Consider the following 16,095-nt stretch of genomic DNA (forward strand, 5'->3'; position numbering starts at 1 on the left):
CGCGACAGCGCCGAAGCAGCGTGCCGTAAAGCGCCGCGCAGAAGGCGCAGGGTGCCACGCTTCTCCCCCAGCGTCCTCTCCTGAGGCCTTGGCGGCCGGCGCCGCGCCGCGCCGCGCCGTAGTCGCCTCCATCCACCTCAGGATCCTCCGTAGCAGTTGCCGTTTCTGTAGACTCGCCCCGGAGCCCTGGAAAGGGCGGGCCGCTGTGAGGAAAGGCCCCGTCCCCTTCCCCATCTTTGCCTTCCGCCTGCCGCTCCGCCGGCCCTGCAGCCAGGCCAGTAGGCCTGCCGCCATCTTCTCGAGCGCGGCTTGCCCAGTGCCCAGCATAAATAAGAGCCTGGCTTAAAAATAAGGTAACGTACCACAGCACAGATTAAGTAGCGAGGGTGCTGGAGAGCACCAGGTGGAGCTGTTACTTCAAAACGATGCCGATGTGACTAGTCCCGTGAAACGCCGGGGTCAAGTGTTTTTTCATATTCGGGTGTTCAATAAAGTAATCTCTTCCGAATGGAAAGGGGATCCGTATTCATAAATAGGGTAATTATTCCAATTGTGTGATTACAGTAGCTATGACAGGAAGTCAGAGCATAGTAAATACTTCTGTAATACCACCCATAGCGTGTTTGACTAAAAAAAAGCAATGCAGAGAGAAGTTTGGTGGAGTAAAGCTTTTTCTTCAGTACAGCTAGTGATACTACTGTTTTTCTTTTATTTGTCTCCTGGGAAGCACTTGGCAGTGATTTGCAAAATAGAACAGGCATAGGCAGGATTATGGTGTTTAGTTTTCCTGCTCCTTGAAATGTTAACATCATGGTTGTCAAAATTATGGGAGAACTGTGTGTTTTAAAGGGGGCAGGGAGGAAAGGGCATGTATTTTGAAGCTTGGCTTAAGTCAAGGGGCATAACATCACAAGTCTGCATGCTCCCACAGCCCAAATGCTTTGCATCAGTGCTTGGAACAACTTCTGCAGATACTTGAGATATGTCTATTCTCCACACTAACTACATTTTCCATTTTTTTGGTGGTTTCTTTTCAAGAATTAAGACTGTGATCCATTAAGAGATGAGAAAATATATTGCTATGTTCAGCTTGGTTGCTATAATACAAACTTCTCCCATGGAATAAACGAGTGAAATTTTTGAATGTCAGGCAGAGATTTCAGGTCAACCAGCTTACAGGTTTGAGCATCTATCTTTCATAAAAATATAATTAAGGGTTCCTTAAAGGAACCTTCTTCAGGTACCTTAAAACAGGATGTAATTATAGAAGATAGTTCTTGACCTAATCACGTCTCCAGGATATTCGCAAGTGTGTTCAGAGTCATGTATCAGCACAGATGTTTTAATGTGTATTTTTTATGTCTGCTTTATCTCTCTTCTGAATGCTGTTTTGATTCCATGGAGATAAAAAATTATTAAAGAAACTAAAACACAAAAATTCAGAAAAGTAAATTTGACATTTGTGAACAAGATATGTAATGTTGAAATTCAGTATTTTGTCTAGTGAAAGCCTTATCTCAAGATCCAGATTTACATTCAGATTCTTCTAAAATTATGTCTTACCCACATAATTGTGCATTACTGCTTCAGCATGAGGTTTCCAACTTGGCATCCCAAGAATGTTGTCGGATACCCTTGGAAACATGGTTCTAACAACAGGTTTTTAAACAAAAAGAAGGATCATGCTCTTTGGACAGCAAAAATGAGCAATAAGAATTCCAGGAGCAAGAAGCATGTTTCACTGAAGAGTCATAGGCTGGATAAGATAATCATGAAGTGTCTACAGCCTTTTCTTCTTTTACACAGTGCATCCACATCCATTCTGATTGGTCTGGGGAATAAATTTGCTATAGTAGTACCAGAAGCAGTGCTAGCATACTTGCACTTAGCACTAGTCCCGGATGTGGAAGTTTTCTGGCATTGGCTTCCAGCTCAAGGAGAGCTATGGTGAATTTCCTGGCAGACTTTGAAGAAATAAGAGCTGTGGTAAATATAACAGGAAGTTTAAAAATGGCATGTCTCACATGAAGATTCACAGAAGTGTGACAATATGTCTGCTTATCTGTCCTAGCCAAAACAAGAATCTTGTAGTGTCTGCAGTACAGAAGTCAATGAAATAAAAAAAAAAAAAATAGGCTGGTTTTTATTCATGCACTTGTTAATAGCACATTTATCTCGCCATTTTCACATCTAAAAAAATATTTCGCCTCTGTGGCAATAGATCTGGATTTCGTACTAAGGCAGTTGTAGTGAAGACTGCAACAATGGAGTGCTGTCTGCTGCCTTGGTCAGGACTGCTCTGCTCGCTTCAGTGAGCATCCTTTGACAAGACATCTGAAGGTGCAAAGCTGTAAGAAAAATGGAGTGTAACCACAGCCATAACCTGACTGTTCCTACTACTAAGGCAGCAGGAGAATACCACAGAAGTCAGGTAAAACTGAATCATTTCATTTTAATTTGTGAATGGTACTGAAGGTACTTTCTCAGTTTCTGAAGACAGCTACATGCACCTTGTCTAAGGCTATTATAGCTTACATTATTTGTGGAGAAGCAGACAGTTCTGCTGTCCTTGTAAATGGATTGATCACCAATGCCTTTCAGCTGGTGATCCTGTTGGGAGAGGGCACCACTCTTGCACAGCCTTTCAATTCATTATCTCACTCTACACTTCCTACAGAATAGAAAACTTAATTTTTTAATCTTTCTTGTCATCACAATGCAGACCGCTGACCTACAGACACAACCAAAGCCATTTGTGTCCGTGCTGCTTCAGTTGCAGTGTGCCAAAGACCTCTTCTCTGTATTGCTTTTTAGGCACTGCAGAAAAGATGGTCATTAAGTTAGCAACACTGGGTATACTTTGCTCTGACTGAGTATACCCAACCCTTTCATAATGCAAAAAAAATCCCTTTTTTTTTTTTTTTTTTTTTTTTTTTTTTTTTTTTTTTTTACCATCAGCTGATGTGTAGGCATAACTGAATTTTGCTGCCCAGAAGAATCCCCAAAGATCTAGATCTAAAGACAGCCTGGAACTGGTTGCTCCTGAGCGAGGAGCAGTGGAGAGGCCAGTAACTCCTGCTGCCATGCTGGAGGTGGAAAGGATGGTGAGGGCACGTAATGTTTCTATGAGTGACCATCTGTTTCCTGGACTACACCATGGCCAGGGAGGCAGCGGAGCCACAGGTACTTCACTGCCCCCCACTGTCTGCTCCCTATTTTGCTTTTGCCTATAGCTGCCTCCAAGCTTCTTGCGTCATGATTTTTAACCTTCTGAGTGACTTAGAAATCAGTGCAATGTTTGTTAAAAGTCAACTGAGTTGGAAAAGACAATGAGATGCAATTGTAAAGAAATGGTGAATTCTCAGTAGCAATTACAGCATGCTACTCTGGGATGTCTGGTTACATTGAGAACCACAAACTAATTTGCACTTATGTTTCATTTCCTCACTTAGACTGTGAGAGACGGCTCAATTTCGGTCATTTTCCGAAGTAGAGAGACCTGTTAGAAGTGACTTACCAATTATGTGATAAATTAGCAAAGGAAAACTTGTTCTGTTGGGATTTTGGGTGGTGGTGATTTATTTTAAAGAAAGTACCGTGTTCAGTTCTGTGCTATTTCCTGAACTTAAGTGTGTTTCATATTCTGTGGTACCATACTCTTTTTATTATTGCTTTTTTGAATGTTACTGGATTAATGTAGATTTGAGGATCTCTGTCATGTTAGCCGTGGCACCTCAGCATAGAAAACCACCCATAAAACAGAAAACAAGTTTCTGCTTCCCCTTCCACCACTGCAGAATTGTTAGTTAGTGAAGAAGTGTTAGACTAAAGATTGCTTGGGATTTCTTCACAGATAACTCAAAAATGTTCATTGTAGGCCAAATTCAAATGAAAGGCAGTGGTTTGAAGTGAAAACTGAACACTCGCTGTTCTTCAGAGGCCATTAAACATAAGATTTATTATAAGTTCCACTGCTATTGAGCAATGCTTTGTTCACAGTAGTTCTGAATGATGATCCACTGGATATCTGACTACTGACTGACCAGTTAGTTAAGGGACATCTAAAGCCTCCTGTAAATTAGGCTGAAGTACCAGCAAAATCAGGCTGACATCCCAGTACAGTGTTGCAAGATGACATGCCTGACAACTGGCCAAGCTAGGGAGGGGCAGCGACTTCAAGAAAGACATTTTTACATTTCCCACTCCTTTGTCTTTTGTTTTCTTCACTTTATGTTAGTTTCTTTTTCTTCTGTGAATATGTGCATCTGAAGATCACCAAAATCAGCGTGGGTCAAACCTGGTGAGCTGAACCTGAACAGTTTATGTCAGGTATTTGATACCCTCTTGGGTGCGTCCAGCAAGAAATCAATTTATTTTTTTCTGCCTGCAGTCTCCTGTTGAACTGCTGTCCTCCATTCTACTGACTCTTCAGCTGCATCTTGACAGTGTATCTTTCCTCAGTGTTAGCTGTCAACTTACATCAGTGCAGAGTTGTAAATATGTGTGTTATCTAACCAAGAACAGCGAAAACCTGCATACCACATGCCAAGACTTTAGGAAGAATAAAATGCATACTGTCTGGAGACTTGTTTTCCAACCTCTAAATGCCCCCCCCCCGTTTTTTTTTTGCCCCCTCTCTTTTTTTCTTTTTTGCATCTTGAGACAGCACAACTCATAGAAACTTAGCTCAGCAAATTAACACCAATTCCATTGTGTTTCACAGCACTTAGATCCAGAGGCATCAAGATGGCTTTTGGATGTCAGAGTTGTTGTATTATAAAGAATGCTATCACAAAGATTTCTGTGGGTCTAGTGCACACAATGTGTAGTAAATCACTGCTTCTCCTAGCAGCCACTGTAGTAATAGTAACCACATCGAATTCCTGTACTTTTCCTAAGGACAGAATATTCTAGTTATTAGTTCAGATGGGACAACTCATATAGATGGACACTGAAAATGAAAAAGTCATTACTAATGAAAATGCAATTTTTCATGTATTGCTATGTATATATGACTGAATAAATGTTAAGTTTCATAATGTGGTGAAATCTGTTCAAGAGTCTTATGTTGTAAAACTACATCATTGCTGTTTGCTCCAGTGTCGCCACAGTTCTGCTTTAGTTTCCCTACATTCTCTAGCATTCATTAATATTGTCTTTATAAAAAAATAAAAAAACCCACCATCATTGGTATCAGTAAATTTTTTCATTGACATGTTTTTTCAAAAATACTTTACAAATATATTCTCATGTTTATACCCAGAAAGTCCAGTGAAAACAGTACATTGTAGTCCTTGAAGGTAGGCTCCTGTATACTTCAAAATCACCAGTGCTTCAAAGCAGGAAAGAAGAAAATGTTATATGATAAGGAAACGAAGACAGTCACAGGACCTTATTTCAAACTGCAAATGGTACAGTATCTGATGGCAATCTTCTCTTCGGTTTTAGCATACAATCTGGAATAAAGTGAATTCCTGAAGTAGAGAGAAATACAAATACCAGTCCTGGATCATCCAAATCACTTCGAAGTAGCAATCACTGTGAAATATTCTTTGTACTTGTTAGTGTGTAGGGAAACAATCTTTTCTATACATATCGAAGGTGCAGTTATTAGACACATACACCTTTTGCTCTGGAATTAGAGAAAGATACACAACTTGACAGTCCTGCCTGTTGCCGTTGTTTTTCCCCCCCTTTATTTACTTTCTTCCCTAAAAAGAATGGAAGTTGCCACATGAAATTCACAATGTAAGGTTTTTCCCTATAGAAAACAGAACTCTCTGATACACAGATACACTTTGATATACTTTTTAGAAGAGGTTTGAGACTGAAATGTGAGCTCCAGACAGACATGCAGGTCAACAGGAGATACTACAGACCTATAAGCTGAATTCAGATTCAAATTTCATATACTCCTTTCATAATTGCTGAGGAAACACTGCCATACTCTAGAAAACTCTGAACTACAGCTGCCTGATACTTGGATTTGGACATTCCTGGATTTGTTTCCTTCTCTCATGTAAGCATAAAACCACCAACCACTGTACAGACTAAATTTGGGAAGGATAGATACCCGACCATCAGACATTGCATGAGAACCTCATTACACTGCTTGTACAGGCTAGAATGATAATTTCCGTTACCATTCTGAGGGAGCAACCCACATTAAATACTATTTGTTTAATATATATTTGTGTAACAAAACAGTCGTTTATTGTGCAAACTATACTATTGTCACTATTGTGCAAACTGGACAGGCTGGATTGATGGGCCGGGGCCAACTGCATGAGGTTCAACAAGGCTCAGTGCCGGGTCCTGCACTTGGGTCACAACAACCCCAGGCAACGCTACAGGCTGAGGGAGGAGTGGCTGGAGAGCTGCCTGGCAGAGAAGGACCTGGGGGGTGTTGGTTGACAGCCGCCTGAACGTGAGCCAGCAGTGTGCTCAGGTGGCCAAGAAGGCCAATGGCATCATGGCCTGTATCAAGAATAGTGTGGCCATCAGGACCAGGGAGGTGATAGTGCCCCTGTACTGGGCACTGGTGAGGCCGCACCTCGAGTACTGGGTTCAGTTTTGGGCCCCTCACTACAAGAAGGACGCTGGGCGTAATTTACAAATGTGTCCTGTTACACTCCTACAGGCATAGAGAAATCTCAGAACATTTACAAAGTATATGCAAGATGACTTATGTTCATGTCTCAAAATGAACCAAATTAATGAGTCCATTGAGAGAAAATTGAAGTATTTAACACATTGTTCTGGTGAACTAGAAGTTTAACACCAACCATTGAAATATCTGGAAATAAATGCTGAATGTTTAAAGCGTGGACACCACATACTGCTCAAAGATCTTTTGATGTGTTACATATATAAACATGAGGTAGGTTTTGTTCAATAACCTAGAATATTGGTAAGAATATTAAAAAAAAAAAAAAGACCAGTGAACCAATGTGAGCTTACTGTAAAGCAGAAATAAAAACAAACACAGAGAAATAGTTCTTGTTCTATACCAAATGAACTTTCTGGAATAAAATTGAGTCTGCTGCAATTCAAATCTGTAAATATGAACGCAGGCTAAATTTCAATTTAAAAAAAAGGGACGGAACCACAATATTCCCTTCTCATGTGATCTGCATACAATTACAGATATGTACAGTTACAAATTGATTCTACACAAGCACCTGTAGGCCTACTAAGAACTGAACTGATTTCAGTCTCACTGGTTACTCAGCTTGGTGAGAATCTCACTTCTGTTTTCAGATGCCATATTACAATATATTCTAGGCATACCTAAAAATGGATGAAAGAATAAAACAGTTAAAATATACAATTCTTTGATAGCTTACAGCACTAGCTGAACTAAGCAAACTTAATACATTCTAATACAGCTTTTATTTTACTCTGGAGTAAAAACTATTAACAGGTTTTTGATATTTAATAAGGACTTTTATGAAATTGAAAGCGTAAGCACAACACTCAGCCAATGTCTGTCAGATAGATAAGTCTCATTGGAATAAGCTACGAAATCAGTCCCCTATGCTGTTACTGGATTTATTAAATGCAGCGTGATTTCAAATTTAAATTGTCTTTTCATCTAGATTTGCAGCTGTGCAAGCAAGTGGAAAATGCTACCAAATCCACTGTAGCTTATTTTACAAAGGCAGAGGCTTTCTTTTGCTGTTACATATAGGAGCTCAGGCCATCGCCTTCACAGAAATAAAAGGCTTCCCAATCCAGTCTTTTCTTTTTACCTTATGCTACAGAATTAGTATGGAGTTGTTTTAAGTGAGCAAAAAATGTCCAGAATTGCCCCTTCCCTACTATCCATGCCTGTGGTACAGAGATAAATACTTGTACCAGGGACACTATAAAGCAGTGACATAGAAGAGAGCTAGGCTGTATGTGTTGGCATAATGTCCCACCATGCACAGTAATTCGCATGTCACAGTTTAAAACCTGGCTTATATTTTAATTTTTAAAAACCTTATGAATCCTTTGAAAGTTACTTCATGTTTATAAATACACATTTTCTTTTGGGAAGTCATCTTTGCCCTTGTTTTTTCAACCCTTTCAGAGTTCTGGTAATTGCTATGGGAGGGCAGGGGCAGAATGCAGAAAGATCAATAAACAAAAAAAACCCAATGGAGCCTCACAGGGGAAGCCTGTTAAATAAGGTTAGTGTGTTATGGCAGGATTTCACAACCAAGCACTCTAAGAATTATTGTATAAAAGAACAGCAGTCTAAATTATTGAACTAGCAACCATGAAATCACACAGTGACATTTTTACATTCAATTTTCAAACTAGAATGCCGCTTTATATAACTCAAAGTACTTCTGTATGTAACACGCAACTTGACCATTTTCCCCCCTGCTTTCTTGCAAATAAGCGATAGCATTCTGAAAGTGATTTCTACATTTTATGTAAGTTAAAAATTCTTAACAAAAGCTTCTTTTGCTTCTAAATGAGTAGACTTGTATCATCTTTGAAAAGTCACTCATGCAATGGGTGCTGAGAGTAAATACGGAGATTTTAGAAGACCAGTAAACTTACTCATAATCATCCTCACAAAAAGCTTTTAGATTTGAAACTGGTATTAGCCAAACCAAAACCATAAGCAAGCTACACACTGCCCATGGCACAGGTCAAATCCAAGGAAATTAATTTTTTCCAGTGCATGATTTTATTTATAGTTATTGTAAGTCTTCCATGAACAGTCTTTATTACAAAGGCATTTTTACGAATTTAATCAAAAGGGCCCCACTCTAAAGCCAAAATGCACATTTAATGTAGAGATGAAAATTAATTAATTTTCATCAGACACAATGGATGATTTGTTTTATAGGATTACTATGGAATTGTCATATAGGACTGAGTCAAAAAAATAGGAAACAGGAAACACATACTAAGCGAGGGAAGCATTTTCCATGTGTACTTCTGGAAAAAAATCAATTCCACAAGCTGTATTTCCTTTTTTTTTTTTTTTTTCCCAAATACAGCATAAGAATGAGAACCAAACACAGCCAGCCTGTTTTTCTCAAAAATCTTTTTTTCTTTTGGAAGAACTGATGGCTCCTTCCGCCTGCTTGTTTTGGTCTGTAATTGACAGCTTTTGCCAAAATACAGTGCTGTAGCAACGCCTAATGAAGGTCCCTGCTCAGTTGGAAAGGATTGCAGCAAGTAGATTTTTTTTCCTCCCCGCACGTTTAGTACAGAAAGGACAGGTCCTTCATGTCAAATAATAATATCAATATTATGTACTTAGCAGTGTGCATCTTGGCATATCGCTGATTCCTCGAGTCACAATGATGCACATCACACAACAGGAAACAGAGAAAGATTTTAAGCATAGATTAGTTCAAATAAGTGAACATCTACTATTTTGTCACAGCACTAAATCAGTACAGATCTTAAATAAAGCTTTTTTCTTTCGCTCTTTGTCACATAGCCTAAATAGAATATTGGCTTATGTAAGTAACTACTGCTAATACAAAACAATGATGCCCTCATACCTGTAGAAATAAAATAAACTGTAAGAGGTCAGAAAGTTGTTCTTCCACAGTAGGTGTGCTTTGCTTCCTGTCATACAAGATGTTACCAGTCTACAAATGTTATATTTTAGCCAAAAGCATTTCTTACCTAAAAAATGGATTCTTTAAATCAAGAATGTTACCAGATTTAAATCCTGTCTGGTCCACCATAGCCACAATCTGAATATCATAACTCTGTCTGCATCAGAAAGAGAAGTATAAAAAAGAGGCAATGGAACTAAAACAACTATAACATCTTGTGTGAAAAAATACCAGTGTAGTAACTGAATAATAATCACTTAGTATAACAAGCAAAGGAAATATATTTGCAGTGGTATCAGTGGTATCAGCACAAGGGCATGATTATTTAATCATATCTAAAGAAGTAAAATTTACAAGATACTTAAGTGATTTTAAGAGTTTGCATCTGAAAAAATCATAATTTTGCACTGATAGTATTCAATAGTGAAAGGTCTTTCTCCCCCTCTCTGACAGAAATACTATAAATTTCAACATTAGCAAGTATAATCAGAGTATTATTTCATGACCAAAAATATCTAACTGGCCAAACAGCATCAGGTTCACTCTTGTCTTAATCCTGGGTTTCACCAGAAAGGATATTTTTCACAGGACTTTTTGCAAGAAACTGAGTTTAGACAGAAAAGTAAAGAGGACCAACTGAAAGCATACTGAAATGCTGAAGCTGACCAAAGCTGGTCCTCCTGCACGGCACAGCCACTACAGAGTTACATAGAGGTGCTATGGGGATCCCGAACGCAGATTAGCTTTGTGGCAGGACTTGTTAGCTCAGCGCTAACACCTGGTTAAAGTGCTTCTCATTCTCAGTCTGGAAGGTCGCAAGCTCAGGTGTCTCTGAGGCATGGTCCATTGTAGATAGGCCTTATGTATTGACCTATTTACAGCAGCGGCTGTGTGATCACTTTGTGGCACGTTTCTTTTATGTATGAATACATTTTATATTTGAAAGAGCCATATCAAGATCTGTATTATTTATCTTCTCCATGAGGAGTTTCTAAGCAGAAAATCTGGAAATTTGACAAGTCCCAAATCAAGTATTTGTTGCTGATGTGATTAAAGAGCCCTGGAAGTATTACTGACAGCTTTGATGTCACTGGAATCACCTGACTGGTTTTAAAACTGTTAAAAAACACATACACAAACTGTTAAAACTACACATACACATAAGCAAACCAGGCTGCAACCTGTGTGACCCAGTCACTTGAGGATTGTTTTCAAAGCAAAACATAGGAGTGGAGTTACGAAACATTTGACTGACAGCAGGAACAGCGGAGAAGTCTGGTGAGGAAATACGCCCTTCCAAAAGCAGCCATCTTCATTAGCTTCAGTGGAAGGACAAACACATGAAAAGCACTGCTCTTAAACAGGGGACCATGTGCATAAGGAATTTTTTTCAGAATTAAAGATGTAATGGATCTGGGATCAACCCTGCTTTGCCTTGTCTCTGCACAGGGCTTGCAGAGATGGGATGTTGGGGCTTCAGGCAAACAACCAGGCTGCTGCTGAAGACATAGCCAGACGTTACATCACCAGAACAAGGTGTGGAAAATGACTGGACATGACCTGAGAAAATTGTTGTGTGTGAAACATAGCGGAGTGGAAAGCTGACAAAAGCTGCAAGTAGCACTGTGAGGGACAGCAGGATGTGACAGGTGGTTAAGGAGAAGGTATGTGAGAAGGAACATCACAGGTAATTGGACTGGAACATGGAGACCTTTTGGTGAGCAAGTCTCACAAGGTCACCAATGCCTACGTAACTGTATCAGTGATACCATATAAATTGGTAATGGTACCAGAAATAACAAGTGAGGATACAAGCGTACCCAAAATTAACTGGTGTCTTTTGGGTACCTGTAACAAGAGCAGCCACACTACAAAATCTGCTTGAAAGCTTTTACACTTACCGCTTATTGGCAAGAAATAAGACTTTCCCTGAGAGAGTTTCCCCCTCTTTAGCAAAGAGGGGCGTCTGAAGAAGGCAGCGTACTTGATACCAGTGAGTGAGAGGTTCTGTCGGTGCAGTGGACAACCAAACAGTTACCCTAAAACAAATGAGAAAAACTATCTAGACTTCCTCTCCTGTCTTCTCCTTTCAGAAACAATTTTAAGTTGTTAGACCTTTATGTATGTGAGGCCTCAACTGCTTATAATAAACTTTAAACTGCCTTCAAGTGAACTGGGAGAGTGATTCTACCCTTTGTTGGGAAATCAATACGTTATGCCTCACTTACTTTGTTTATCTATATACTGTGTCTGTTGCCACCAGATCTGTGTGCCTAAGATGATTACGGAGATTCAAAAAAGAGAGTCTTCGGACTCCTGTTTTCTCTTCTTTCCACAGTGCCAGGACAGAGAATACTAATTTCTGTCTCCTCTTACCACCCAGACAATGCCAACAAATTACAGGAAATGAAGGTTTGTCCTAAATGTGGCAATGCGATTCTTCAAAATGGTAGTTTCATCTTAAACAACACTCCCCAAGAAGGTCCTATACCTAGTTTTGACTTGCAAGAGATATTTCAATAATACATTGAAAGGGGCTGTAGGTGCAAAGAAAGGGATAACACAGGTAATACTGCGAGCCTGATTCACTGAGATTTCAAGTGCTAAGACAAAGAACTTCCAGAGTTGTAGAAACATGAAAGAGCTGCTAATTAAGCAATTGCCTACTCCAAAATGGAGGCCTTCTCAGCAGAGGAGTTCAGTGAGTTCCTACAAGTCTGCAATTTTCTCTGTTTTAATTGATGTGGAGTTTCTGGTTCCTTTTTTAAGATTAAAATACTATCAGCTGTTATAGTAAATACAAATGTGCATATGTCCATTTTCTTTCAGTGGATATATTGTTCTGAATTCTTGACAATCCTTATTTCACATGCTAATAAAAGACATTTATCAACACAAATAAACAGAAGTGCATTTTACAATTTATTGAAAAAAATGACCTCATCTAAAACTTGATCAATTTAACTGGGAAATCAACAAATCTTATCTAAGAGCTAAATACAGATAACTGAAATCTATGTATTGACTACCTGAGCAAGTTTATCTGATTTTCACCTACTTAATATACCAGATGAATGTCCCCATTTTGAAATAAATGCCTGGTGCTGCAGTGAAAAATTTTCCCAAGCCTGGTGAAACTTCCTCCATTTCCATTTTGTTAGCTGGAACTTGCAACCTGCTTTCCTTTTTTGCCCACAAATAAGACCAGCCCAAATGGAAAAATCCAGCTTATGTTCAAATGCTGCTGCTTTACTTATAATGTAAAACAGAAAGGTATATAATATTACAAAGAATCAGTATTGTGCAGAACAGTGCATTTTAACCCTCAACAATTCCTGGATGTGGTCTACTATAGATAATGTGCACCCCAGTCAATGGGAAGCAAGATCACCACCATCTAGTCCTACTGCTAGCACTAGGTTATCACACTAGGTTATCACACTTCTTGCTACCTCTAGAAGGCATCATTTCTTTAATATGATGGAATTACATTACAAACAAGGTCAGTACCAGATAAAGGTCTAATTCTGGCACACTTTGTATAAAAGACGTGATTTTTTTCCCTGCAGTTAGTATTTTACAGGAAGAAGGAAGAAGTACTTACAGTGATCCTACAAATGCCACGTCAAACCAGAAGGCTAGGCCATGGATTAGTCCAGACTGCATCATTTGGAAAACAAAAGGGATTTCCACTCTGCAGGAGAAAAAACAATACGCTGCCAAAGTAATTTCCAAAAAGTACTGGGAATTCCACCAGAAACCTACCTTGTTCTAATTTTTGTATTTCCATTCTTATTCATCAGTTTATGTCTCAATTTTCCATATATTTAAAAGGATATATGCTCTTTTTCTCTGTGTCAATAGAATTAACCAATGGCACTGATTTCGGTGTTAGTTTTTGTGTGCCTTATTCGATAGTAGAATCAAATATGCCACTACGCAAGAGTTACTGCATCATTTGTGGCAACACTGCAGACTGTTATAAATACAGTGGTTCAGCCTTTCCAGTGGAAAATTTCCCATTCCAAGTGAAGGACTTGGATTTAGTTTAAATACTATTTTGAACAGGAAAATGTTCTACTACAAATCTGACAAACAGAACTACTAGTGGAACCAGAAGGAAAAAATGAGCTGCTTGAGCAAAAGCTGCTATATTTTCCCTTCCAAAAGAACTATTACTGGCTATGTAGTTGAACGCAAATCTCACCCACTCTTGCAGAAACATATCATAAAATTAGCATTCAGGTATGAACATGTTAGTTCTGAGAACCACTGAAGGAAGTCAACGCTTAGCCAGCTGAAACTGGAAAGCAATTCTCCAGCTGTTTCCCCCCTTAGAGCAATTCTTCTCTCCCACTAGACCATGTCATTCATACAATTAGTTGTGAGTCATGTTGAAACAACAAGGGTTCAGAATTTCAAAGACAGTCTGTGATATTTTCCCCTTATGACAATGTCTTGCAAGAACTTGAAGTAGTCCCTCAAGTTTTCCCATATGGTACACTTTATTTCACAGATGTACTGAGAAGGAGGCTTCTCTGCTGTCACTGGGGGACACAAGAGATGCAGGTTGGTTTATATATAGGGCTTCCCAACTAAAAATCTGAAGGAGCTCTGGAGGGAAGTAAAGAGGGACAGCTGACTCCTGTTAGACTGGAAAGCGTTTATTAAAAGACACACAAGAGTTCAGCAAGGCAGCTTGTGATGACATCATTTGACAAGGTCTTTTAAGATGTCTACACAGAAAAGCAAAACTGCCTTGTAACTAGATTTAAATGTGTCCCAACATATAAGACTAAGAAGTAAACACTGTCCTCCAGAGCCCATTTTATCCCTTTCAGTAGGAAAATTTCGTGAGCCGATCTCTGGTGTTTCACAGGTTCACAAACAGGCTTCTCTGCTAATACTAGACAAGTCGCCATGCAGATGAATGCTCTGGTCCATTATGAGTGGGGTACTAATCATTCTGGCATGCCACCTTTCCTCCTCCACATCCACCACCAAAGCTTCCTCTGTCTCTGAGCACCAACAATCAACAGCCAGTTACAAAAATAAAAGATTAAGAGGAGGTTGCTGGTGTCTGCTGACCTATGCAAATCTTCCTCAGCAGCTTCCATAAAGTTAACAGTGTACTTCACTGTCCGGGCCACCAGAATTCTCACATCAAAAGTATCCTATGGGGGTGAAAAAAAAAAAAAAAAAAAAAAAAAGAGTTGCAAGTGTTATCATTCTGTCTTGTCAGCTTATAAATTTGTTTTCTGTTAAAAAAAAAAACAGAAAAAAGGACAAAAATCAGCCTTCACCCCAATAAACTTATTTTAAATGTTTCATATTTTTACCATCCCTTAGAACACTGTTAGATTTTGCAATATTATCAGGATTTAATATATTTGATAGCTCACATATCTATCAGACTGTTTTATTCAACCTAGAAACAATAAATTTGTCCAGAAATTGATCACTTGTAAAAAAGAATGGTGGGTTTATTTGGCTGGTTTATTTGGCATTGTTTTGGTTTTTTTTAACTACATACATTTGAATGTGCTTTTCTGCACTGCACAGTTGGGTAAGCCGAACTAAGACAGTATGGAAATACTTGAAAATTAAATTATGAAGTATAGGAAGCAAAATTACTTAATACAGATTGCCCTCTAGAAAAAAGTTAGGAGTAGTCAGTAAGCAAATGAAAACTTTTCCCTTCATTTTTCTTTCTTTAATCACATGTACTAATCCTGATCTATCACTGTTCACAAGCTCGCTCTTAAGTAAAGCAAACTCTTAACATAAAGGCTTGTATCACATCCTCCCCAGTGATCCCATCTAAGAACTAAAATCTGTCTACAGAGCAAGGGGAAGCCAAGGAGATGATAACGTGATTTTTTTTAAAAGAAATAACAATTTAATGTGGCTTTTATTGGGCAATACATTTCTGATCTTCAAGGGAGGAAGAATCTCAGCTGAGAAATCAAAGCCAAACATGTACTTCATACAGGATGCAAGTATGTGCTGCAGTCCTACAGATTACTCCATTCTCTAACTGAAAGCCAAAGAGCCAGCGCTGAGAATGACCATGCTATAGTCAAAGCTGTGGCTGAAACTTATGAAGACAAATGAGAGTTTTCTCTTATCCATTTCAAGTACTAAAAGCAGTTGAGTGCAGAAGGTCACATCAGTAGTCTGATGGTCTTTCCAGATTTCTGGACAGGTTTTAGGGTCTCCATGCAACAGCAGATACACTACTATCGCTACTTAAACTAGTTAGCCTAAAACTAGCCAAGATTTGTTGCAGTCAAATTTCTGAGAGTGAACCTTTTCATTGCACCTACACTGAAGCATTATACTGGGGAGTGGGGTGGGGATTGTTTATGGTTTTCCCCCAGAGAGGTGAGAAGGATTTCTCGCAAATTCTTTCTGACTAGGTACCACCTAGACTTTTACTAAAAAGAAAGAAGGAGAACGGCAGGTGCTAGATCCAAGGTACCAAGGAAATAAGGATATTCATGTATTAAAAAAAAGTGTTTTC

The 16,095-nt window shown here is 39.0% G+C and overlaps 1 protein-coding gene and 1 long non-coding RNA gene across 3 annotated transcripts in view; one reads left to right on the forward strand and one right to left on the reverse strand.

Moving 5' to 3' along the window:
* The first annotated feature begins 53 nt into the window (after positions 1-53).
* On the forward strand, positions 54-4,944 carry LOC309602311. 2 transcript variants are annotated; one of them, XR_014230644.1, is made up of 3 exons: positions 54-2,431; positions 2,959-4,300; positions 4,391-4,944. It is a non-coding gene; the product is annotated as an uncharacterized lncRNA (long non-coding RNA). The 2 variants fall into 2 exon arrangements; XR_014230645.1 differs by having other exon boundaries at positions 54-353; positions 2,222-2,431; positions 2,959-4,944.
* A 4,691-nt stretch (positions 4,945-9,635) lies between these two features.
* Positions 9,636-16,095, reverse strand: part of LOC309602931 (histone-arginine methyltransferase CARM1-like) — a gene marked incomplete at both ends in the record, with an annotated part of 76,101 nt that continues 69,641 nt past the window's right edge. The window contains 4 exons of the mRNA XM_082337103.1: positions 9,636-9,729; positions 11,474-11,611; positions 13,177-13,266; positions 14,661-14,746. Of these exons, the coding sequence (XP_082193229.1) occupies positions 9,636-9,729; positions 11,474-11,611; positions 13,177-13,266; positions 14,661-14,746 (408 nt within the window). The remainder of the gene's footprint in view (positions 9,730-11,473; positions 11,612-13,176; positions 13,267-14,660; positions 14,747-16,095) is intronic.

Source organism: Platalea leucorodia (assembly GCF_965183815.1).
Source record: "Platalea leucorodia genome assembly, chromosome: Z".
In the NCBI taxonomy this organism is placed as follows: Eukaryota; Metazoa; Chordata; class Aves; order Pelecaniformes; family Threskiornithidae; genus Platalea; species Platalea leucorodia.